General features: G+C 34.5%; 2 protein-coding genes across 2 annotated transcripts; one reads left to right on the top strand and one right to left on the bottom strand.

Annotated features, from left to right (window-relative positions):
- Nucleotides 1-2,000: 2,000 nt before the first annotated feature.
- LOC111917247 (uncharacterized) lies at nucleotides 2,001-4,464 on the bottom strand. The gene is made up of 5 exons (XM_023912921.3): nucleotides 3,436-4,464; nucleotides 3,239-3,291; nucleotides 2,990-3,153; nucleotides 2,731-2,876; nucleotides 2,001-2,511 (listed from the first exon to the last, which is right to left on the bottom strand). The coding sequence occupies exons 1-5, from the start codon at nucleotides 4,205-4,207 to the stop codon at nucleotides 2,192-2,194; spliced, it is 1,455 nt and encodes a 484-aa protein (XP_023768689.1). The 5' UTR covers nucleotides 4,208-4,464; the 3' UTR covers nucleotides 2,001-2,191.
- A 16,165-nt stretch (nucleotides 4,465-20,629) lies between these two features.
- On the top strand, nucleotides 20,630-25,686 carry LOC111917248 (serine/threonine protein phosphatase 2A 55 kDa regulatory subunit B beta isoform). Its single transcript, XM_023912922.3, has 15 exons — nucleotides 20,630-20,955; nucleotides 22,408-22,515; nucleotides 22,965-23,068; nucleotides 23,165-23,263; nucleotides 23,335-23,454; nucleotides 23,532-23,645; nucleotides 23,736-23,827; nucleotides 23,908-24,026; nucleotides 24,104-24,227; nucleotides 24,308-24,431; nucleotides 24,513-24,581; nucleotides 24,668-24,759; nucleotides 24,883-24,960; nucleotides 25,072-25,145; nucleotides 25,236-25,686. Exons 1-15 carry the CDS (start codon nucleotides 20,799-20,801, stop codon nucleotides 25,373-25,375), a joined length of 1,614 nt encoding a protein of 537 aa, XP_023768690.1. The 5' UTR covers nucleotides 20,630-20,798; the 3' UTR covers nucleotides 25,376-25,686.

Raw genomic sequence — 25,686 nt, 5'->3', positions numbered from 1 at the left:
TTCCAAAAATTTCAAAGTATATATGAATATGTGAAGTTCATCTTTGAAGAAAGAGATAGAGAGAGGGGATGCCAAAACTAATGGGTATATGAAAGAATTACTCTATCGAAAATATCAAATGACTTGATTGTAAAAAAATATGTAGGTTCTAGTTTAATTTTCATATAAACTTAATTTTATGGGGGTTAGAACTCATACAATTTTAAAAATAAACACTTTAAATTGATTACCACTATGAAATTTTGCTAAAAACTCGAAAAAATATTAAGAATAATGGGTCAATTTATTTAAAATTATAATGTGAAGTGTAGAACAAAATGGTAAACTGCACCATTTGAACGCACATCAACCTGCTTCAAGGTCCACGTGGAAGAAAAATCAAAGAACATTAGCAGTATTTTGGTGTGACATGGTTTGAACCGTAGACTTTCTATGTATAATGTATATGAGTTTCGGATGAAAATCGAATAGCCAAACAAATTGAGTTGGCTCGACTCGAGCTTGCCAAACACAGTAGATTCAAACTTAGTTTGGGTGGTTATTAATGAAGTAATATTTACACACCAAGCTTTTCTACAAGTCACCTCATGAGTACTCACAAAATCAATTTGTTTTTGTTTAACTAGTTTTTTTAAATCTTAAATATAAATATTGAACTTGTTAAATTTTTTGTTTGTTGCATGAACATAGAGAATATTTTAGAGGGGAATAAGGTTAAAATAGTTAAGCGTTACAAGAATATCAAGTTAATCATTGTACTTACCATATTGTTGCATCCGGAATTTTAAAACATAAAAGATGTACTCATTTGATAATGAAGAGTCTTAACATGAAAAAGGGGGTGATGAAACTTCATGAAGGGTCACGTCATTTTCTTCTTTAGGTCATTATGTTCATGTGTTCTTATTATCGGACAATCATGTGTCAGTAGTCTTTCGTCAATCTCAAATGAAAGGAATTTAACATAATACCACATGTATTTGAAGATTTTCCCCGTGTTCTTGTTTTTATTCTTTCGCTACAAATTAGTTATGTAATGTTAATATAAATAGATTAATATTATAAAAAAAATGAAACGCTTGATATGAAATAATAGTATAAGTAAAGGATTATTTAAAAATTTTACTCGATTATCTAACTGTATAATATGAAATCAGAGTGATCATTTTATCGATTTTGCCAAAAAAACGAGATAATGGCTAAAAAAAAGTAGATTTAAACTATAGTGAGCAAAATGAAAAAGGAAAACAATGAGGTCGAAAGTGTAAATAACCTCAAGAGCCCATTTTGCGACCGACGCTCTTGTATTTATGTACAGATCACGAGTGGGGACTGGCCCACACCTCCTCTCTCTATCTTCTAATTTAATAATTAACCAAATAGCATGGTTAATATCTAACCAGAGTTAGATACCGACATTTTTTTTCATTTCTTTTTCCGCAATTTACTCTTAATAGCTCCAATTTCTGATATTTGATCATTTTATATAAAATATATTTTTATGAGTTTATTGGTTTTTATCAATATATATATACAATCGATAAGGAATCTAGTTGCCTTAAAAATATTTATTTGTCGGTAATTGGGTTACTTTACAATCATAAATTTGAATATATATCCTTAAACGTTGAATTTAAAAACATATTTCGTAAAATAAAGCTTATTAAAAGAGAATGATTTCTTTATTAATACAATATGATTCTTCTTCACAATAGTATCGCCATCTGATTTCCTACTTTATATTCATGTATGCAATTGCAAACTAGACAATGCACAATGATTCTCTCAATAATAACGTTTAACTTAATCACCGAAAAGCACTTTCAAGATGAAAAAAGTTCACCCTATCTTAGATATTTCAGCAATTAATTGAAAAAAAATAGAAAACTTTACCCAACAAAAACGTACCCATTTTTTTTGCTTCATTAATGTTATCCAAGCATGGTTGAATAATAACATCATTGCTCTTAACTTATTTGGTGTAGTCACAAGAACAGCCATTCTACCATCAAAACTTCAATATCAATATATCATATAATATGAACGCTCCAATTCAATTGGGTTGCTTTTTTTCAACACTCACAAAGTCAGGAACTACTAACTGAACCTATTAATTTTACTTGAACTAAAAATTCTGAATTAATAAACATTTTTAGCAGCACATTGTACAACTACCAATGCCGTGGTCACCTCACCGGACCATATCCACCATCTCCTGATCGGAAACCGCGTTTCCGACTTCATTTTTACTACGGAATCCGCCATCGCCCTGATTCTCATGACAGCACTTTATGACCTTAATCTGCTTTTGTACCTCACACTCGAACCCCATGGTATCGCGTTTTCTTCTCCCATTGATCTGTATGGGTGGATCCTCAATCATACTATCTCCATCTTTGACTCCATTGTTGATTCCCATTGACTTTTTGTCCTTTAAAGTTTTCTCATGTAATCCCGAGATGCTGTAATCGCATATTTTAAGCCCTTGCTTTTCCAATACCAGCAGCCAACCTGCATTTGTGAATCAGACTGCCACTGAGACTAATGTCAATGAGACAAAATTACAGGACATGACACCACGACAAGACAGACGACTTTTTAGTTTTTAGTTTTTAACTTTTTATTGTGTTTCGCGTGCATTGGAATGAAATTGAGACCAATGTCAATGGGACAAAAGACGTGAATGCCCTTGTCTTTATGTGGGAATGCAAGTTATAAAAAGTAATGTACCAATAAGGTCCTTGGGGGAGGAAATATCAGGTGTGGTTGGTTTCATATTTGTCCCACTAGTGACCCATGAAATTATCTGTAGTGGGAGCTGAGATGCTGAAAAGCCATTCATATAACAACCGACTCCAGCATGGTCACCATTTTCACTGCAACCAAAAAACACAAAAAAAGGTACATCTTCCAAATATATCTATATGCAATGATGGAACAACATGATCACTGTATTTGCTGTTCTACAAATACAATAACTATGGCTCACCTTGCAAACTGCAATGCAGAGTTTGTGAGAAACAACCAAAGGATGGCTATGTCTTTGTACTGAACATCTGAAAGCCATGAGGAAGTATCATAATTGAGAAAAGACCCCAAATCCAATGCAACATCAAAAAGCAGTTTCTTGAGGAGGAGTTCATCTGTTGAAGACTGTAAGAACATGTCAGGATACTTATCTTTTAGAGAGTATAGTATCAGTATGACTGTATAAGTTGATGTATAAAAAAAAACTAACCAATAGCTCGGCTACAGGCAAATTTGGTTCCAATAGCAGTTTGAAAAGCATAACTGAGAGCAGATAGAAAAGATGAAAAAAACTATTACCATGGGAATGATTTGTAAAACTTTGGAACCCATTAGTAAGGTAACAGTGGTTTGCAAGTTTGTGCATATGTTCTCATAAATCTTGTAAAGGATCATGTAAAATCTCACCTAAAAAGGTTGGATTCTTCTTGAACCCCTTGATAATCTGAGCAGCGTAACTTTTGACATCCTTGTGCAATTCCTTCCGGGAAGCTTCTGAATCAAACATTAGACACAACCTCAACAGAAAGGACTCGATCATAACAATCCCAGCAAGGTAAGCCGTTCCACTATCCTCATTAATTCCCTGGCGAATATCTTCAGTTGAAAGAGGGAAAAACAACTGCAGACCATCTACGCGACCTTGATTCTCATTAACCTGATCAGCGATCCAGATTGGCACTAGGCTAACCCAACTCACACTTGATTTAAAACCCCTAACCTCTTGTTCTACCAAATCATTATTGCAACACAAAATTATGTGACTAACTACTGCATCCACTAAACCCTCGATCTCGGCCTTACAGCTAGAAATCAGAAATTTTAAGTTAACTAATTGGTATAGAACTGGGGCGAGAAGAGACACCTGCGTCAAGTAACTGCTATCAGAGGGAATCCGAAAGGAAACAAGGGAGTGAAACAAGTCCTTAAGAGACAGCAAAAAATTATGTGGATCTCTTAAGTTGGATGATTTAGCGGTTTGAAATGTGAGTGCAGAATAAAACCAGATGAATTCAAGCGGTGGGTCTGTCATCGTCTGGGTCAAACGGAAGAAAATGGAACCGAGTTCTGAAAAATCGGTTCTGCCTTTCTGAAACTCAACTAGAAAGTGGTAGATTGATTCGTTTAACATTGGTTCTAAATTTTCAAGCAATGGTGAATTGAGGGTTTGCAACTTCATGCTATAAATAGAAGGATCAGACAGCGACGAAGTAAAATCTGTAAGAACTGGACTTTAATTATGTAACTACAACTAAATTGTGAAAATTGCAGAAGTGTGAGCTCGATAGTTATGGCAAAACGAGTTGCTAAAACCCTAATATGGCAAGAACCAGGAACGAGGGAAGTTTTGGGGCTTTTCCCCAACGGACGGAATTTGAATTGTTTACAAAGTTCTTCTTGCATTAATTCCTATGATACATAAAAATCGAATTTAAAGTTACAAGAAAGTAAAAAATATTTTTATGGTTGTAAGGCTATATGGTATCGTAACGGCATTACAGGCGGTATCCGACGTGTCTCATTTTACCGCCGGTGAATAACGGGCCGTGAGGTCGTTTTTGCCGCAGGTGAAATACCGACGGTGGCTTTCTACTTGGTATAAAGATTTGAAATTTTGACCGTTTGTGGGAAGGGAACGTCGCCAAGCGGTCGGCAACGACTATTTGGCAAATTTTTTTTTTTTTTTTAAAATCTAATATATATACAAATCATTTTTCCAAAATTTAACCACACTCTACGTTTTCAACAAACATTTTTCATTGAAAATGTATTCCAACAATTCAAACCAAAATATTAACAACTTTTTTGCACTTTTCGGCTCCAATCCGTCATCACCACCATCTTACCGACCCCAAATGGATGGTGTTCCTAGCTATTATTCACAATTTCAAATGCCTCAACAATTCTATTTTCAATCTCAACCCCAAGCTCAACCATCTCAAACCCAATTTCCATCTCAACCGCCATTCACACCTTCAACCAAAAGTGTTTCTGATTCCGAACACGAAGAACAACAACAAAAAGAAAGGGAAGACTGATTCGAGAAGATTGACACAAGAAGAAGAAGTTGAGTTAGTAAAGGCATGGGTCGACATATCTGAAGATGGTGACACGGGAAAGGGTCAAAATCATGATCAATTTTGGTTACGTATCACAAAATGATTTTGTAAAGGAGTGCGTCGAAATCCAAATGGAATCTTATGAATAAGCGCGTCACACATTTGAATGAAATTTACACAAACTTTGAAAAGCAATGGGCTAACGGAGAAAGTGAAGCGAGTTTGTTGAAAAAAAAACACATGGTACATTCCAAGATGATATGCTAAAGGCTTTTAAGTTTATTCATGTGTGGGAAGTTATCAAAAGAAGCAAAGGTGGAGGGAACTTGCAACACATGAAGAAATTGCTAATCCGCCAAAAAAAAGTCGAACATCTTCATATCCGCCAAAGAAATTGCTAATCCGCCAAGGTATTTAGGGTTGCATGTACACTTAGGAGTGTTAGAATGCTCAAAACCCAACAGTGGTATCAGAGTTTGTTCGAGCTCACAACAAGTCTCATCGGATGGTCACGTAGGCGTTAATCTTAATGATAATAACGACGACATCGAAGAAATATGTACTCCTCCTCCTCTTATGGGAAGGGACAAAACAAAAGCTCGAGCAAAAGGAAAAGGGAAAGCGACATTTTCAAATTCGTCAGTTGGAACCGACTTAGAATTGACTTTTTTTGCATGTTTTATAGACTTAGAATTGACTTTTTTTGCTAAAAATATTTGTTATATTTTGGGCTAAAAAACTATTTTTCATAACTTTAAAAGCTTAAAATCTAGTTGTTTAACAACTAAAAAAATTAAAAATCCAACAGTATAAATTCAACATTACAAAACGACAAATACAACAAAATTACAAATATAAAATACGACAAATTCAACATTACAAAAAAAAATACGACTGACCAATTTAATATCTTATCGTCGTATGTTGTGAAGTGGAAGAAAGTCAAGAAACCCTAAAATTTGATAATGTAATGTATATAATAATAATAATAATAATAATAATAATAATAATAATTATTATTATTATTGTTATTATTATTATTATTATAATTATTATTATTATTATTATACAAATAGGCCCCCCTCAGGAATAAGGGACGGAAATACCCACTCCCACCCCCGTCCCGAAAATAAAACAGGGTTTAATCCCACTCCCGCTCCCACCCCCTGCCCCCAAACTTTTTAAAAAATTAATCCCGTATGGAATCGTGGTCCCATGAAAGTTTTTGACATCCCTATTTACGTTACCGATAATAGTAGGTCATTAGTCACGTGGCATGTCATGTGGATTTTACTGTTTATTATGTACACATTATACCATTAATTTTTTTGTACATATTATACCATTAAACTTTTTTAATCTTATATAATTTATTCAAAAAAATATCATTTCAAAATATACATATTGTTATATAAAAATGGGTTTTCCATCACCTATTGTTACTCCAAGATTTCGTAAGGTTTGGGGGAGAGGGTTCGCTTTTGACAATGATACTAAGCACTTATGTAACACCCGTAGATCCGGACTAGTCAATTTAGAGACGATAAGCATCAAAAATGAATTTTTGATGGAAGATTATTTAGAAGGATTAATCTTAACCAAGTTGTAGTATATGTCACAAGGTTTCCGTGCATATAAAGAATGCCAAAATCCGAGTTATAACGAACAAATTATGACCTGTCGAAGTTTCGCGACAGAACCGGCACGACCTAGCACGACCCAGCGCGACGTAAATAGTGAATTTAAGGTAGATATATATCTATCCTTAGTGATCTAAACGAGAGTCGAAGATGTCTTCGAAAGTAGTCCAACGATAAAAAGACAGACAAAAACGGAGTTCAGATGAAGAAGTTATGAATTTCGAACGGAGTTTTCCTGTCCCGGCCTACTAAAGATAATATATAAGTAATATATTTATAATATATTAAAAATAAAGTCAAAATTAGCCAATGGAGTCTAAACGAGAGTTGTAGAGCATAATCTCACCTACGCGTCGATATAAAGAACGTCGAAAACGGAATTCGTATGCGAAAATTATGAATTTCTGAAGTTCGGGGCGCGAAACCCCAAAACTGTCAGATACCACGACGTGGCAAGTCTTTTGACACCTCCGGGAGTCCCCCAGATGCAACTTGCGATGACGCATGCAGTGACGACCAAGCCCACGACGTGGAAAAAGGTGCCACTTGCCAGGACGTGGTAATGGCAGATTTTGCCCTATAAATAGATTTGAAGGGGCAGTCGAGTTTGGTTGCTCATTCTCTCATCTCTCTCCCATATTACATCGTTTTACGTGCAATTTTAACCCCCCGAAGCCCCGGTATCATCCCGAGACCCGAAGCGAGTCCCGAAGCACCGAAGATCCCGAGAAGAAAAGAGTTTCCGAGCCGAAGCTCTGCCCGCGAGAAACCCAGTGTGTGAAGTGATCCCGGTTTCACCAAAGAATACTACCATTGCAAGCCGTAGTGTTGTCCGATCATCTTCTGATCATGTGAGTGTGTGGTCATTTTCTTCTAACACATAAATATTAAGTATTTGCTATGAAATACGTGTTATGTGTTTATATATTGTTGTTTATTTGAGATGTTGGTGGAATAAATGAACTATATAGGTTTTAATGAGTTAAACTGTATATGTATTTTGTAACTACAAATATGTTGGGTAGGACATGGGTAGATGAGATCCGTGAGTATGGATCAGATCAAGAGATTAGTTTAGATCTGTGAGTAGGAATCAGATCAAGAGGCTAGTTTTAGATCCGTGAGTATGGATTAGACCAAGAGGTTAGTTTTAGATCCGAGAGTATGGATCAAGTAAAGAGATAAACTTGCTATTAGTCCGGGAGTATGGATTAAGACTAAGTTAATTGTCCCTAGTCTGGGAGTATGGATTGAGCACAATTATAGATCCGGGAGTATGGATCAGATATGATTAAGACTAAGTTAATTGTCCCTAGTCTGGGAGTATGGATTGGGCACAGTTATAGATCCGGGAGTATGGATCAGATCAGGATTAGAGTATAGTTAACTGTCCCTATTCCGGGAGTATGGAATGGGTACAATTATTGATCCGAGAGTATGGATCAGATCAGGAGGTTAGTTTTAGATATGTGAGTATGGATCAGGTAGTTTTAGATCCGTGAGTATGGATCAGGTGAAAAGGTAGTTTTAGATCCGTGAGTATGGATCAGGGGAAAAGGTTAGTTTTAGATCCGTGAGTATGGATCAGGTGAAAAGGTTAGTTTTAGATTCGTGAGTACGGATCAGGTAAAGAGGAAAATTTTAGATACGAGAGTTTAGATCGTGTCGTTGTGAGGATCGATGAGGTGGGATAAGAGTTGCCTTTATATGGTGAAAATGTACAAGTTTGAATGTTCTATATTTATAAATATATAATATAAGACTAGGTGTGAGATCCGTGTATTACACGGGTTTATTAAAAATAAAAATTTAATATCAATATATAAATATGAAATATTTTATAATGTAATACTTTATATAACATAATGTAATCTTTTGAAAATTTGCAAAAAAAAAATAAATCATTTGAAGTATTTATGAGGATTTATTACCAAATTAATAGGATGATTTTATTTCCTTATAAAACCCATTACAATTTTATGGAATTTTATTTTAAGAAAATAGAAATCTCCAAAAAATGACAAGTGGAAAATAAAATTTCTAAAATTCTCACAAAATGACAAGTGTCAAAATGGAGGAGAAGATGACATGTGGCAAACAAAAACTTTCATTTATTAAAGAGGATTGTGGGATGAAAACCCTATATGCTCACCAGCCTCCCAAGCCCGACCCACTTAGTTTTCTTTGTATCACAGGAATCGATACGAAGACATATTTCACAGAGAGATTTAAAGGAGATATAAATCATTAGTGTAATTAAATGTAAGTTCTGTTTATGCTTATATGTTTGTATCGGAACATGACATCCCGAGGTTTTATTATTAAATGAAAATACATTCTCTTTGATAAATGTTTTGATAAGTTATTATCATATCTTGTTTTGGGAACAAATTCCGCAACCGTTTTCTTTAAAAATTTACTCTGATTTTAAAAACAAAGCATAAACAAATCGGTCTTTTCTGGCCGTGAAATTAGGGATGTCACAACTTACAACTGCATCTTACATTTATGTTGGTCATACATCGATTGAAACTCACGATTTGAACTTGAGACTTCCCTCTGAGTGCCCAAGAAATATTCAATTATTCATTATTTTAGCTAAAGTTTAATAAACTTACCCTTATAAGTCATTTTCCTATCGGTAAACGACGACATAATTTCAACGCACTTTTCTAGTCATAATCATAATCATAATCAGGATATAAATTTATACATTTAAATGTATTAAACTAAAATAATGGAAAACTGAGTATTTATATATTTATACATTTAAATATAATAGAGTAAATTACACGAATGGTCCTTATGGTTTGGGGTAATTTGCGTATTTTGGTTCCTAAATTATTTTTTTTAACTCGGTACTGTTTGTTTTTGTTACGTCATTGGTCTCTATTGTTTGTTTTTTTTAAACGGTTGGTCCCTATCTTATCTAAAAAGACTATTATTTAAATAGAGAAAAATAATGAGATATGTAAGGTAAGGTGATGGGATGAGGTTGGTGGTGTGTTTATTTAAATAAACTAAAAAATCAAGGGGAAAATATTTTTTTTAGGTAAGACAGATACCAAGCACATAACAAAAACAAACATAGGGACCTTCCGAGTTAAAAAAATAAGTTAGAGACCAAACGTCCAAATTACCCTAAACCATAGAGACCATTCGTGTAATTTACACAATATAATAATATATACTGCATGACCAACATATGGTTTTCAAATGTCAAAATATGTGTTTATACTTTGAAATATCTATTTATATATAAAAAATACATATTTACTGTAAATATGATTTATATGTATGTAAAAAATACGTATTTATAAATTGAAATACTTTGTGATTACTTGTAAAAATACTTTATACTTATATAATAATATTAAATTCTCATCTTGGTGGCTCGTCAGTTAATGCTTATACGCTCCATAGGGAAGTCTCAAGTTCAAACATCGTAGGTTTCAATCGATGTATCACCAATATAAATGTACGATGCAGTTGTAAAAGTAGTGCATAGTATCGTTGTCACAAGCGAATCCTCTCCTCCAAATGTAGTTGTAAAAGTAGTGCATAGTATCATTGTCATAAGCGAATCCTCTCCTCCAAACCTTACAAAATCAGGGAGTCACAATAAGTGATGGATAACCCATTTTTATGTAATAATATGTATTTTTTGAAATGATATTCTTTTGAATAAATTATATAAGATTAACTGTAAAATGTGTACAAATAATTTTAATGGTAAAATGTTTACAAAAAAATATACAATGTAGTTGTAAAAGGGGGCACTTAGTATCATTGTCAAAAGCGAACTCTCATCTCAAACCTTACAAAATTAGGGAGTCACAATAGGCGATGTATAACCCATTTTTATGTAATAATATGTATTTTTACGATTAATGGTAAAATATGTACAAAAAAATTAATGGTAAAATGTGTACAAAAAAATATTTAATGGTATAATGTGTATAAAGAAAGTTTTATGATATAATGTGCCAATAATAAACAGTAAAATCCACGTCAGCAGCCACGTGGTTGGTTACCTATTATTACTGGTAACTTAATGGTATTTTTTGAACAAATGTTAAGTTTAATGGTCATATGTGTACAAACGTTATAGTTGGTTGACGATATGTATACAAACGTTCTAGTTGGTTGGCGATATGTGTACAAAAAAAGTTCAATGGTATTTTTTGTACAATTTTGATACTTCGTTACCCTTACAAGTTATTTTCCCGAAAAAACGCATACCTAAAAATGTTTGTGCATCTTTTTCTTGTTACGTATGAGGACTAGAATTTTTTAATTTCTTCAAACATCTTCTAGCAAAAAAAAACATGTTTGTTTGTTTATTTTTAATTAAAACTTAGATTTATTCCAATTTTATTTGTGATAAACAATTTGAAATAAAAGTTATAATACTTTACGAAGAAAGGGTTTGACACAACTATGATATTTGCGATAAATTTATAAATAAATATTTATTTACAATAATGATCGTTGGAGTTATTTATATATGTATGAAAAATAATCCCAATATTTTATAATATTTTAAAGCCATGTATATATATATATATATATATATATATATATATATATATGTATATGCCGATCATATTGAATGGAAAATGACAAATAACAAGAACACAAAAAACAAAGTGTAACGCCCTGTCCCGAATCGTTACCCATTTGGGTGTGGGTGACGTAATTTAGATGATCCAGGTGTTCGGTTTGTGTTTTGGAGTCAAGGGGTACATAGGGAGTACGCAGGGTGTACTAGTGCGAGGTTGAGTATGTGGGTGCGAGGTTGAGTACACTGGCGTACGGTGAGCGTACTAAGCAAACTTGGTCGCGGATGCGAGGCCTCGTACGCTGGGTGTACGAGGGTTACGCTTGGCGTATAAGGAGTTTAAGAAAACTTAATTTAAGTGTGTTGCACCCTATATAAAGACCTTAAGTCCCTAGGGTTGGCCTCTTTACCAGCCTCCATGCCTCCTAAACCCTAGAAATCGACCCTTAGCCTCTATTGTTGTGCATTTGAGTCCTGAGGAGAAATTGGTGTTTGTTTGATCATTTTGAAGAGATTGAAGAAGGTTCATAGCTTGGTGGGAAACTTAGAGATCTAGAATCTTCACTCATTTTGCAAGTCTTTTGAGGTATCAAGTTCATACCTTGGCTTTTAAATGCTTAGATCTCTTGTTATCTTGATTTTCATGCTTTTGGGTTGATTGATGCGTTTGAAGGGCTTATCCTTTTAGATCTGAGATTGTTATTAGGTTCTTAAGCATAAAGGTGCAAGCTTTATGAGGTTTATGGTCACATGCATGCATTAAGTCACCTAATAAGTCCTTTTTAGCTTTAAGAGATTCATTTAGCCATGCATGAACACAAAGCTAGCAACTTTACTTGAGTATCCATCTCAAGGAAGTCACATCTACGTTTTGGAACAATGTCTTAGCGGATTAAGGAGTAAAAATGTTACTTGGCTGAATGGGTGAGTACATTGGGCGTACAAGACTACAAGCTCGTATGTGTCGCGTGCAAGCCCTAAAGCGTGTACGCTTAGCATACAGCTGAGCACGCCCCGCGTACTTGTTGGATTAATGTCTAAGTCCATAACTATAATTGGTAAGACTTGACCCGACCCGACATTGTCCATTTGGGTTGCATGGCATCATGCATTTGGATAGACTATAATGAGAGAAATAACACTTAAGGTTTGTTAATATATTATAAGTTATAATATATTAATAAGATTATTTAATTAGTATTGATCAAGAATTAATCTAGAATTAATTAAGTGATCAAAAGAAGACTAATTAAATATATGGGTTGATTGTGTAAATCATCCATACTTGTATAGTGGGCTAATGCTCCATGGATTATCAAGTTGGACTAAAACCCATAGGATGCTTCCATGGTGTATTTGAACCCATGGATCCAAGGAAATGGAAAGCCATGACAATTAGGGTTTACCCTAATTTTAACAACTATATAAGATCATATTCTTTGGGAAAAATCGGCCACTAGAGATAGGAAGAAAGGACTAGCCGATTTTCAGGAAGTGTGGTGTCTCTCTCTAAGTCTTCCAAGTGCATATGATGTTATGTGAACCATTTGAGGTGTCACACTTGGGGCACTAGGAACTCAAGCTTCATGAGGACATTCTACATCAAAGAGGTATGTATTCTATCTTGTTATATTCATTGTTTTGTATGCTAGATTAGGATAATACCTTGGATGTTCATATTTGCATGTATAATAGAGAAAACATAGATCCAAGGTATTTAGGGTTGCATGTACACTTAGGAGTGTTAGAATGCTCAAAACCCAACAATACTCAACAGGATTGGACTTCGGTGTTTGGGCTTTGGTTTGGGCCATATTTTAGGCTTAGTTGTTTTTGATGGGTTTTGAGTACAACAACATCCTATTCAATCATGCAACCCTAACCTCTTTGGATCTAAGTTTTTCTCTAATTATACATGCAAATAGAAATTCTAAAGCAACAACCCTAATACTAGAATTCCACGGATGATCTTGACTCGTAAAATCTCTAATGCCTCAAGTGTTGCACTTCTAATGGAGTCACAAACACCAGTAGCAAAGGATGAGTGAGAGAAAGGCATAAAATTGGCTAGGGATTCTTCTTAGAAAGCAGTCGCTAATTTCAGGAGGTCTAGTGTAACATCCCGAAACTCAGGCAAGCGTTATAACCCTTCTATTTATGCAAATTGTCAAGATAATCCCCTTAAGTTGAATATTGGACTTATGAGTACGCTGGGCGTAATGAGGCGTACGCCGCGCGTACTCGCGCGCTTATTTTGGACACAAACTCGCCTGGGTACGATGGGCGTACCCAGGGTTACGCTGGGCGTAATGTGCCTAGATGCAAACCCTAAATATTGGCTTGTGCACTATAAAAGGAACGTTAAGTCCTTTACCCCAGCCACCATACCTCAGTGAGTGAACCCTAAGAGAGCAGAAACCCCGTTTTGAGCTTGTGTGTGTGTTCTTAAGCCTGAAGGTGCCTTTTTAAGGTGAAGAAGGAGAAGAGGAAGCCATTGTTGGAGCTAGAAGTTGGAGAGCAAGAGTAGATCCGAGTTCAATAGAGGTTGGAGCTCCTTTTTGAGGTAAAAAGCTTAAAGCTTTCCTTGCATTTCTTGAGTCTTCTCACTATATTGTACCCGGAAAGGTACCTATGTGTGACCGGAAGGTCTTGTGCTAAGAGATGCATGTATTGTATGTTATGCTTTGCATGTTCTGTATGCGTTATGTATGTGATATGTGTGCTATGTATGATATGGGCCAGAAGGTATTACGACGTGGACCAGAAGGTCAGGGAGTCATGGACCGGAAGGTCGATATGAGTAGGACCGGAATGTTTACTGGGACTGGGACGGAAGTCCCCTGAGACACATGGACTGGAAGGTCGTGTAGAGTATGACCTGGAAAGGCGTATGTGTGTAAGTGGTATTTTGGGGAACTCACTAAGCATTTATGCTTACAGTTGATGTGTTATGTGTTTCGGGTACTAGCGAGGACCGTGGAAAGGCACCGACATGATTCGTACACATAGTCAGGAGATTTTATTTGTGATCTTGGGATATGTATTATTTTGATAACTACTATGGAACATATGTTTTGAGAATGTTTAAATATAAATTTGGTTGTTGAAAAATGAAAAATTGTTTTGAAAATTTACGTCGTTACATCTAGGGGTCTTTAAATAGCTGTGGCTGCTAGTTTTTTCAGTTGAAACCCTAATTCCTTGCTTAGGCTCCAAGCAACCCATGGACACTCCTTCTAGAAGGCCTTGGACGACTTCTATAGGGCCCGCCTATAGAAATTCGTCCACCCCATTCTAATGGAGTCCAGCAGCCCAACTCTACAACTATCAATGATTTGGAAAACCAGTGCCCGTACTTTCACTCAGTTCCTTTAATCCCAAAATTAATGTTAAATTAATTTCTGATTAATTACTATTTGAACAATATGATTTCTAATTAATATATTATTCTTATAATATACTAATAAATCATTTATTAACTTCTTTCTCCAAAAGTCAACATGTCAAGTTGTTATGGTGAAGGCAACCCAAAAGGGTCATGCTACTATCAAATCAAGTACATACCAATTATAGATATGGACTTAGCGGGTCGAAGGCACCAATACCGGTCCATGGTTTGTTATGCTTAGTATTATTGTCGTCTGCATGACTCTTGCATGTGTTATGTGTTTTATGTTTACTGAGTGGAGCTTGATGCCGGGTGGGGCCTGGTGAGTATATTGTATGCTAGTTATTTGTATGTGTTTTTATGATTACCGGGTACGACTCGATGCCGGGCGGGGCCCGATGACCATTCTGTATGCTATGTATCTTTTGTGATTATTACATGTGTTATGTATTGATATATTTATATGTTTTATATCTATAATGGCCAGGGCCCGACGATTGATGGATTTGTATACCAAACGGGGCCCGATGACAGGGTGGGGCCCATTATGTGTTTATTTGTGTATATATGGTATGTGGTATTTTGAGGAACTCACTAATCTTTGTGCTTATGGTTTTCAGTTTATGTTTCAGGTACTTCTGTTTTCAAAGGGAAGAGCTTGGGGTGATTGCAGAACACACACCACATGCTTCCTTATTCTGTGATTTACTTTTGATAACGATGATGTATGGATAAAAATTGGATTACCTTGGTTTTATGAAAATTATAAGATTTACTATTTTAGTAATTTAAAAATGGAAATTCCCGGGTCTTATTTTTCGGACGTTTCAAATTGGTATGAGAGCCTTGGTTTGATGGATTCGGACATACTCTCGGGCCTGTCTGAACTCAAATTGAGGATTTGGTAAAGTTTTTCAAAAAGAAACATAATTTTAAGAAAATAATTTTTAAGACAATAAAGGGTGTGGTGTGTGCAATCAGCGAAGGTCAAGTAATTTTTTCCCAAATACCCATACATGTTATCTGATATGATTTGATTTATGAATTTGTGAATCACATGTTAGTTAGGGCTAAGCATCTGCTCAGTGTTTGCATGATAGAATGCTAAGAGAGATGCCTTGTATGCCTATTGTATAAGCTTGTAGACTTGCATGCTAGTTCTGATCAGTATGTGTTAGATTGGCCTGATATGTGATGCCTTGTAGCTTAGGAAGCATGGGATGCTAGAATATAGGTGTCGGGTATGCACACCAGGCATGACGCCCACCTAGCATGCACTGCTAAATCTTTTATAAAAAATCATATCTTCCTTATATGAATATTGTTTCTTACCCTCTTTATATATTTGTTTAGCTCTCTACCAGTACTACAACTTTCCTTAAGGTCTCTTTGTCAAATTTTGACTTTCATTTTTAACTCGTATTTTATATTTTTATAAAAATCGTATCTCCTTTATACGAACTCCGTTTTTGACATTTTTCCTTTCAAAGTCCTTGTCTCATGGGTTACTATGATTTTCCTTTTAGTGACCTTAGTCGAAACTCAACCAATCTCTTTATGTTATTTTAACACTAATAGCGTTATTAACGCGGTTGGTTCTTATTTTTTTTTTTTATAAAATCATAATTCCTCCAATTGGTGTCAGATTTTCAGAACGCTTATATCCTTGGGATCATTTTGTTGTGTGTTTTCCAAATACTCTAACCATCCTGAAAAGTGGCATAACTTTTTGATCACTCATTTTTGACCCTATTATCATATTTTCCTTCAATATTAAAAGTTCTATCATTGTCATAGGTTATACAAATCTTCAGTGACAATTGGTGATGGGAAATTCCCAATAGTTACAGTTTGTGACCCAGTTTAGGGCGGAGTTTGCACCAGTTGGCGAGGGAGTTTCAGGACCTTCGCCAGATAACCGAGACTGTGGAGGAGATCACTACTAATTCGGGGAGAGGGCCTTATTGGTTGCGCAGTACACTGCGGATGAGGAGATAAGGAAGACAAGGTACCATGATATGTTGTGGGACAATATTAGGGAATTTGGGAGCATGTTTGGTTGCAACACCATGGAGGATATGATTTCTAGAGCATGAGAGCGGGAGATTGACTCGGAGCACCTCGGGAAGAGGAAGATAGATTAGGTTCAGACAACTGGGGGTCCTGCAAAGAGGCCCAAGACTCAGGATCCGTGAGTAGGAGGCCATCAGGGTTGGGGCCGTTGTGCCAAGTGCAGGAGGACTCATGAGGGGAGCTGTCGGGAGACAGGAAGGGGATGTTTCAGTTGTAGTTAAATGGGTCATTACAGCAGGGATTGTCCTCGAGGATTGGTTTCGATGTATTTTCACTGCAATTAGGTGGGCCACAAGAAGGTCGACTGTTCGAGGTTGATAAATGGAGCAGTGAAAGAACCTGCTTCAGTTACTTTGAGGATTACTGATGGCTACGAGGCCAGGTAGAGGCTCCAACAGTAAAGGGTCGAGCATTGCAGTTGCAGGCAAGGGAGATCAGAGTTTCATCAAAGACTATCGTGGGTATGTTCCATTTTCGTTTTCTTTGTGCCTTATCCTTCATATGTGTGTATATATATATATATATATATATATATATATATATATGTACGCTTTTAGATCATGAATTTGTATTTGTAAGACATTATTTCCAGTTTAGCTTCTCTATGATTGTCTGGTTATTATTATTTTGAGGGTCGTCATATGCCATTTTGCATACCGAGAGTCATGAGTGGAGCACATATTGTGGTACTGGATTTAGGTCGCCAACCATCTTTATGTGGGCCCTTGGTGGGAGTGAACTAGGGTCTTGATAGGAAAACCCTATCATGGTACTCAGAAGGTCGGGAAAACCCTAGCCAACTTACCGAGTTAGCTGGAAAACTCGCCGAGTTTTCCCCAGCTTAACACATTCAATCATTTTTATCAAATCTAATGCTTTAAGATGTAGATATGGTACTCTAGGTCTGGAAAACCACGTAAAGTTGCCAACTTTATGTTCATTCATGCCAAAAGAAGCTGTAGAACTCATGAAAGGCTTAATAAAGAACTTAATCCATGAATGAGGCCTAGAACCTAATAAAGCTTGCAACTTTAAGCCAAATGAGGCCACAAAATGGCCAGATCTAAGGTGACAACCCATGAAATGCTCAACCCCATGAATAATCCGACAATGAGCCAAATATCCCAATAAAACTTTCAAGGAAGAGATATAAGAAATAAGGAAGCAAGGTGTCGACTTTATACCTCAAAAAGATTGCAACAAGTGAGGAGGTTCTAGATCTATAACCTTCCTTTTCAATTTTGACACCTCAAACTTTAATCTCCTTCAAAAGAACACCAAAAATCAACTCTTCAAGCTCACACACTCAACTTTGGAAGATGATGCACGAAATTAGGGTTTCTGGAAAGAGGAGGCTGGTAAGGAGGCCATCTAAGGGACTTAAGGCCTTTAAATAGGGTGCAACACCCTAAAAATTAGGGTTTCATATTCAGCTGCTGACTCGCCGAGTTGAGGCACCTCGACTCGCTGAGTTGGTCCATTAATATTTGCGGCCAATGTCACCTCAACACGCCGAGTTGAGGCCTTCCAACTCACCGAGTTGGTCCAAGAAAATATGCTAAAAGAATTTAATTTCATACCTGAGGATTAGGATGTTACACATGATTTAAGTGTTTTTAAAATGAAAATTTAACTCTGAGTTTTTGGGACGTTACATAAGCTCAAAATTTCCAACTACAACCCTCCAAGCCGTGGTCTTCCTTGGCCATGTCGTGGGCACAAAACGCCAAAACAATCGCTGATTCCTCAGTCTCCATGTCGTGGCAGCCTAAGGCCATGTCGTGGGGATTGGTCTGAACAATTCAAATGAGCTTAATCCATTTTCTTTTGATTTCAAGACCTCCAAAGCTCAGATCTGATCCTATCCAATGTGTTAATTGATAAAGTTTCTAACTTTATCCATTAGGAAGGTCTAAACCATCAATATCTAGATTTTAAGTCTCAAAGGGACCCAAAAATGCATCTTTCTTAACTTAATCCATTAAGTCCAAGTCTCAAATTTTCAGATCTGAATCAACAAGATGTCTAGATGTATAAAGTTTCCAACTTTATTCATTATAATACCATAATCTTTCAAGATCTAAACTTTAATACACAAAAATAGCATAAGGAGAAAAAAAGGGAAGACAAAAGATCATAACTTTCCTAGTCCATGAGGTCCATGAAGCATCCTAAACTGATCAAAAGATGTTAGAGTCCACTCAACTCCAAGATCATCCATAAAATAGACCAAAAATGCCAAAACCCCCAAATGACAAGATCTAAAGAACTAGATAGCAAGATTGGAACTTTATCTTACAATAGTCCAAAAAGGTAGTGTCTTAGATGAATCTAAACTTGAAGTATCATTCCTTGCAAGCAAAAGAGCCTTGATTATCTTTAACTTTACCAAAACATCATAAAAGCACCAAAAAATGAGATAGGAGATATGAGAAGCTCAAATATTGAAGGTGGATGCTAGGGTTTCTCCCAAGGGGTCCTAGAGGTGGTGGAGGCTGCTAAAATCCCCCATAATGTGGAACCTTATGCTTAAATACATTGAAAACCATAAAATCATTGGCTTGGGCCTGACAAATTGCCACACTGTGGGCTCTGATCCCCACTCCGTGGCGACTGCCACGCTGTTGCGCCGGTTTCACCTAAATCCACATTAACTTCAAACAATCATAACTTGTTTCAACTCCATTTTCAGAGATCTTTATACCCACGAAAAGGTATTGACGAGCCCCACACTTCTATATAGTTAATTTGGGCTTAACACATGTCGAACTAAAAACCATAATCCATGAAGGAAGTCCGAAACATCATTTTTCCCATTTTACCCTTTTGACTCCAAAACACAAACCAATGGCTTAGATCATATAACCAATGTTATCAACATTCAATAGGGTCTAAATCCTATTTTCTTGAAGCGTAAGGCCTTTACTTGATCCATTTATTGTCCACAATCTTGAAATAAGAAACTTCTTAAAACATGGGGTTACAGTATGAGCGTCTGTAAGAAAATATATCGAGGGATGCAGTGGTTTAAGTGGTGACAATGAAGGAGCGTGAACATTGCACGTAATAAAGGAGGTCAAGATTGCATAGCGTGAGTGATAATGACAATAGTTGAGAGGAATAAGATGGTAAACGTAAGTCGTAGGCATAGAGCTAATGGATAAGTGTGGTAATAAGATCCACGTTCTTTATTCTTTTTATTGTAAATAAAGAAAAAAGAGAAAAAGATATGAGAAATAACAAATGAGTCTTTTATATGGAAGATGGACGAAGAATTTAGCTTGTTAAAACCATATGGATAATGCACCTTATCAATTTTTAAATCTAAGTGCCCAAATTAGAAATCTGATTAAACCATATGGACCAAACCTCTAAGTTACTCCTAAAAATATTAGATGAATTTTGTATAACTAAAAATGTAATTGATATAATTAAAGAAAAGATTAATTACATTATAACCACCATATTTCAAAATTTATAGGAGAATAACTATTAAGTTAATAAACTCCAAAAACATTAAACACGTCTTAACTCTAAATTTCATCTCAAAATTCACATCAGTTGAATTTCTGCAAGACTATAACCATACAATGATGTGATTTATAAAAAAACAAAAATAATATTTCTTTTGGCATTTGTTTACACCATACTTAACCACCAAAAAATATACCTCCTATATCATAAGACACGTCATATTTCTACATATCTTTAAAAAAGAAAAACAACAATATACACATGTTTAAACACAATCATACTTGACACATTATCGTCATCTTCATCTTGAAAACCAACAACCACATACACATTTTTAAACGCGAACACATTTGCTCAAAACTCATATAAGGATATATATATAGAAACCGTAACAAATATAAGCAAACACATATAAATAGTAGTAACACTTCAAAATTTTCACCACACTCGGCAATATCAATTCATGCAATATATACAAACACGTACACACCATTGGGATTTTACATCCCAAATTGGAGGGACTATCATCAAAACGTTTGAAGCACGAAAAGTGACATTTTTGGGAATGGAAAGGCATGAAATTCCACATACAACCGACGATTAGATTACCCACAAAGACATCAAAATCATCGATGATGGGCCTTCGCTACTCCCTAAACAACATCAATTTCTCTCATTACTACTGCCTACACGAAAGAAATCCAAAACGAAAAAAAATGAAAGAGTTTGCAAGTACTTCTCCAACTTCGTTTTCATCTTATTCATTTTCCAACTCCTTTGTTATTATTGTGTTTATGTACTATAAGGAGTGAATTCTTACTTTCTTTATTAGGATTTTTTTTTCTTTCACAATCCTAAATCCTTTTAAGAGACTTATATATATATATATATATATATATATATATATATATATATATATATATATATATATATATATATATATATATATATATATATATATATATATATATATAAAATTTTTGAATTAACTTTATATGGTTGTTTGTAATTGGTTCTCCATTTGTTTTAAGGAATGAAATAGGATGAAAACTGAGTTTTTGAGTATTCTTTAAAGAAAAAAAGGGAATGAAGAAAAGAAAGCATGTTTTTATTTAAAGATAGGAAAAACAAATGAGCATTTTTTGCGTTGAAATCTATCATTTTAAATGTGGAATGATGAAGAAAAGAAAAAAATAAAAGGAAAGTCGAGCCTTCTTTATTTTCCTTCATTTCCCTAGGCGTTGATTCCTTAGTAGCCAAGTTTAAAAGGTTTTTCCATATATGTTTTAAATTGAACATTAAGTTTTAAAAATAAACGTAATAAACAGTTAATTAATATATTGGTTACACATTAGATACAATTACTTATCTTAATCCTTATCGTTTTTTAAATTAAACTTTTGTTATAACTTTTAATTTAACATTCTAATTTAGTTATTCTACCCTATGAAAATTAAAATTACTTTTGTTGAAAAATGAATTTTTAACTTTAAGTACGTAGTAATAAATTTTGCAACACTTCATATTATTTTAAAGAAAAAAAAAGAATAGTATTGGTTTTTATTAAAAAGTAAAAACTCATATATACGTATTGTGGTTATAATATACACACAAATGATTTTGAGTTTAATTAAAATGATCGATTGGATTTTCCAAACCGTGTTAATCATATTTGACCGAACGATAAGTCTATAAGTTACCTTAATGATGATGATATTGTTTGTTTGTTTGTTAGTAGAAAATATTAAGATACAACAATAATCTAATTAATTAATGACGAATTGTTTTTTTGTTTTATTTAATGGTGAGATTAATGCGAAAGTGTGTTTTCGTGGGGAAGGGGAGAGATTCCATTTACCAAATGTGAGAAAGAAAACGAGAAAAAGAGGATACTCAGATTGTGTGAAAATCTTTCTACAATCCTCGTCGAATCGATTCCAAATATAGAAATTATTTACTTCATAGTTCATAGTGTATGCGTTCGTGGGGTTTTTACACAGCTACTCAGTGTCAATTCGCCAAATTCATGCCCGATTCACTCATCCAAGACGAAGGAAAATGCGGATTAGTGTATAGAAATCGTTTATGGTGTTCGATAAACCATTAAACTCCAGACTTTGCATTTCTGATTTCATTTCAGCGACAATCGGGTTGATTTTGAGTCGTCGATTCTTGTGTTTGAAGTTTGCGAAATGGACGGCGAGGGTGACGTGGCTATGACTCCAGCAGGCTTAGACTGGAAATTCTCTCAGGTTTTTGGTGAACGTGCTGCAGGAGAAGAGGTTCAAGAAGGTACAAACAATATTTAATCAAATTTCGCTTTGGTTTTGTTAATCAAATTTGGTGTATTCAATTTCACTTTGGTTTTGTTTTGATTTTAGTTCGTTCTCGCTTTTCTGTTTCTTACTATAGCAGAAAAAAAAACAGGGACGTTTTGATTCTTAATTGAACCTGTACTTTTCCAATTAAAAATTGATTGATAATGTAATTCTTTGCATGTACGTAGTGAAACTATACCTTCTGTTTGATCTTCTAAAGTTGAAGCTAAGGGAATTTCGTCTCCAATATGCTAAATTATGTATCTATTTACAGAATGCAGCGATTAAACTGAAAGTACAAACCTTTTGAGTTCTGATAGCTTAAGCCAAAACATAGAGGGGAAGCTTATTAGATGTCATGATCTTGAGTAATCAATGCTAAATCATCTGCATTTATTTACACTTTGAATGCTTTCATTGCAGTTGATGTCATTTCAGCAATAGAATTTGATAAAACTGGTGATCATCTTGCAACCGGAGATCGTGGAGGTCGTGTGGTTTTATTTGAAAGAAGTGACCAAATAGATGTATGCTCTAATGCTCCATGATCATTGATCATGTTCTTTAAAATTTGTTCATTTATCTTGTTAATTCATATTATAACATGAAAATGTATAATATAGCATGGTGTTCTTCGAAGAGTTCTAGAAGGAATGGATTGTTCCAGCAGCCGCCACCCTGAATTCCGCTATAAAACCGAATTCCAAAGTCATGAACCTGAGGTTTGTTTGTCATTTTGTGTCAATTTTATCATTGATCATGTACATTTATTCTCATATTTATGTGATTTCAGTTTGATTATTTAAAAAGCTTGGAAATTGAAGAGAAAATCAACAAGATTAAATGGTGTCAAACAGCTAACAGTTCCCTTTTTCTGCTATCCACTAATGATAAAACCATAAAGTTCTGGAAGGTATGAATATAAAAAAGTCTGATACGGATTATTTTTTTGTATTTCAATCTATGCTAATTTCCTTATATTTTTACTAGGTCCAAGAAAAGAAGATCAAAAAGATATGCAACTTTAATATAGACCCTTCAAATCATTTGAGCAATGGTTTTATTAGTAGCTCAAATGTACATACATCTCTACGATTACCTATGGTAGTTCTATGCAGCCTAATTATTTATTATTATTATTAATAGTTAAATAATTATTTATTTTCATTAAAAGTTCCAACTTTTTATGTTCAGGTAACCAGTCATGACTCCAGCCTTTTAGCTAGATGTAGAAGAACATATGCCCATGCTCATGACTATCATATTAATTCCATTTCTAATAACAGGTGTGCTTCAATACTTTTACTTTATTTAATACACATTTAAAATGTTATCTGATTATTTATTAATTATTTCCATTTTGTAGTGATGGTGAAACATTTATCTCAGCTGATGATTTACGCATAAACCTTTGGAACTTTGAAATCAACACTCAGAGTTTTAATATTGTTGACATGAAGCCTGCAAACATGGATGATTTAACTGGTGATAGTATTTTTTTTTTTCAAATTAAATACTAGGTTTATAATATTTTTAACAATTGTTTAAATTTGTTTGTACAGAGGTTATAACTTCAGCAGAGTTTCATCCTTCACATTGTAATATGTTGGCATATAGTAGCTCAAAAGGGTCAATAAGGCTTCTTGATTTGAGGCAATCAGCTTTATGTGACAATCATAGCAAATTGTAAGTAATTACAATTTTTGAATTTTCTATTAAACTATTTCCCTTCATTTATATTTCTTATTATTCATTTACTGTTACAGATTTGAAGAACATGAACCTCAAGGTTCAAGATCTTCTTTCACAGATATTATTTCCTCAATTTCTGATATCAAGTTTGCAAAGGGGGGTAGGTATATACTTAGTCGCGACTACATGACACTTAAGGTATTTTTTTTTTTATAAATATTTCATTTGTATATATACATATTTATTTAAAATATTTTGTTTTTAATTATTTGTGATCAGTTGTGGGATATAAATATGGGTCCTGGACCAGTTGCAACTTTCCAAGTGCATGAACATCTGAGACCCAAGGTAATTAATTACAAACCTTTCAACAACTTTAAAAATATAATTTCATATTATGAAATAAGGTCAGCTCATTCTTTATTTATTTTCAGTTGTGTGATTTATATGAAAACGATTCGATATTTGATAAGTTTGAGTGTTGTCTGAGTGGAGATGGACAACGGGTGGCAAGTGGTTCTTACAGGTTTGACTTTCGTTTTCTTGACTTGATTACCTTTTTTTTTCTATTATATTCCTCAAAAATGAGTTATTTTATCTAAGTTTTCTTATATTTTTATGTTGTACTAAACAATAATTCATAATCCAGCAATTTGTTTCGTGTTTTTGGTTGTTCTTCGGGGAGCTCAGAAGCAACAACTTTAGAGGCAACCAAGAATCCCACAAGGTATACACCATTCATTTACTTGTGGTTATTTTAATAACAAAAAAAAACTTAATATATAAGTATATATATTATAAATATTTGATGTTTGTAAATTGTAATTAACTAAAATAGGAGACAAATCCAAACCCCTCCAAGATTCTTAAGATCCCCTGCAAACTATACTCATGCTGTTGGGAGCAGGCGAGGTATGTAAAATTATAATGTACATTTAATCCGACAATGAGTTTTCTCAAATAATTTTAAGCATCATGATTTATAATATTAATTTTTGATAGGTTTGGATAACTCAGGAGTTGACATAAATGGAAACAACAGTTATGATATTTCAACGAAGTTGCTCCACCTGGCATGGCATCCAAATGAGAACTTAATCGCATGTGCTGCTTCAAACAGCTTGTATATGTATTATGCATGAAGAAGGACAGGACAATGGCATACTTGTAAATTTCTTGAAATCTGGCACCACCTACCTCCTTTTTGCATGTTGATATCTGTTGCTTTAATGTATGTTCATGAGGAAGGTGTACTTGAGTTTGAGTAGTATTATTACTGATGGGTGTAATTGTCAGATTAAAACAGTATAAAGTATAAACTCCCTTGTAACCAAAACCATGGCGATTTGGTAGATATTTTATATTTATTTTTGGTTTGGAGCAATGTACACAACTTTTATTGCATCATGTACAAAGTAGTATTGCATGAATTTTGAATTCAGATCTCCAAAAA

This window comes from Lactuca sativa, chromosome 3 (assembly GCF_002870075.4).
Source record: "Lactuca sativa cultivar Salinas chromosome 3, Lsat_Salinas_v11, whole genome shotgun sequence".
NCBI lineage: Eukaryota > Viridiplantae > Streptophyta > Magnoliopsida > Asterales > Asteraceae > Lactuca > Lactuca sativa.
The sequence above is the reverse complement of the archived record's forward strand: the minus strand, read 5'-3'. Positions and strand labels throughout refer to the sequence as shown.

Coding starts and splice junctions, on each gene's coding strand:
- LOC111917247 (XM_023912921.3), bottom strand. CDS start 4,207: ATGAAGTTGCAAACCCTCAATTCACCATTGCTTGAAAATTTAGAACCA. Junction 2,877..2,989: donor TCTGCATTGCAGTTTGCAAG/GTGAGCCATAGT, acceptor TTTTGGTTGCAG/TGAAAATGGTGACCATGCTG. Junction 2,512..2,730: donor CTCCCCCAAGGACCTTATTG/GTACATTACTTT, acceptor TCACAAATGCAG/GTTGGCTGCTGGTATTGGAA.
- LOC111917248 (XM_023912922.3), top strand. CDS start 20,799: ATGAAATTCCACATACAACCGACGATTAGATTACCCACAAAGACATCA. Junction 20,956..22,407: donor AAAAATGAAAGAGTTTGCAA/GTACTTCTCCAA, acceptor TTGTGTTTGAAG/TTTGCGAAATGGACGGCGAG. Junction 23,828..23,907: donor AATTCCATTTCTAATAACAG/GTGTGCTTCAAT, acceptor TCCATTTTGTAG/TGATGGTGAAACATTTATCT.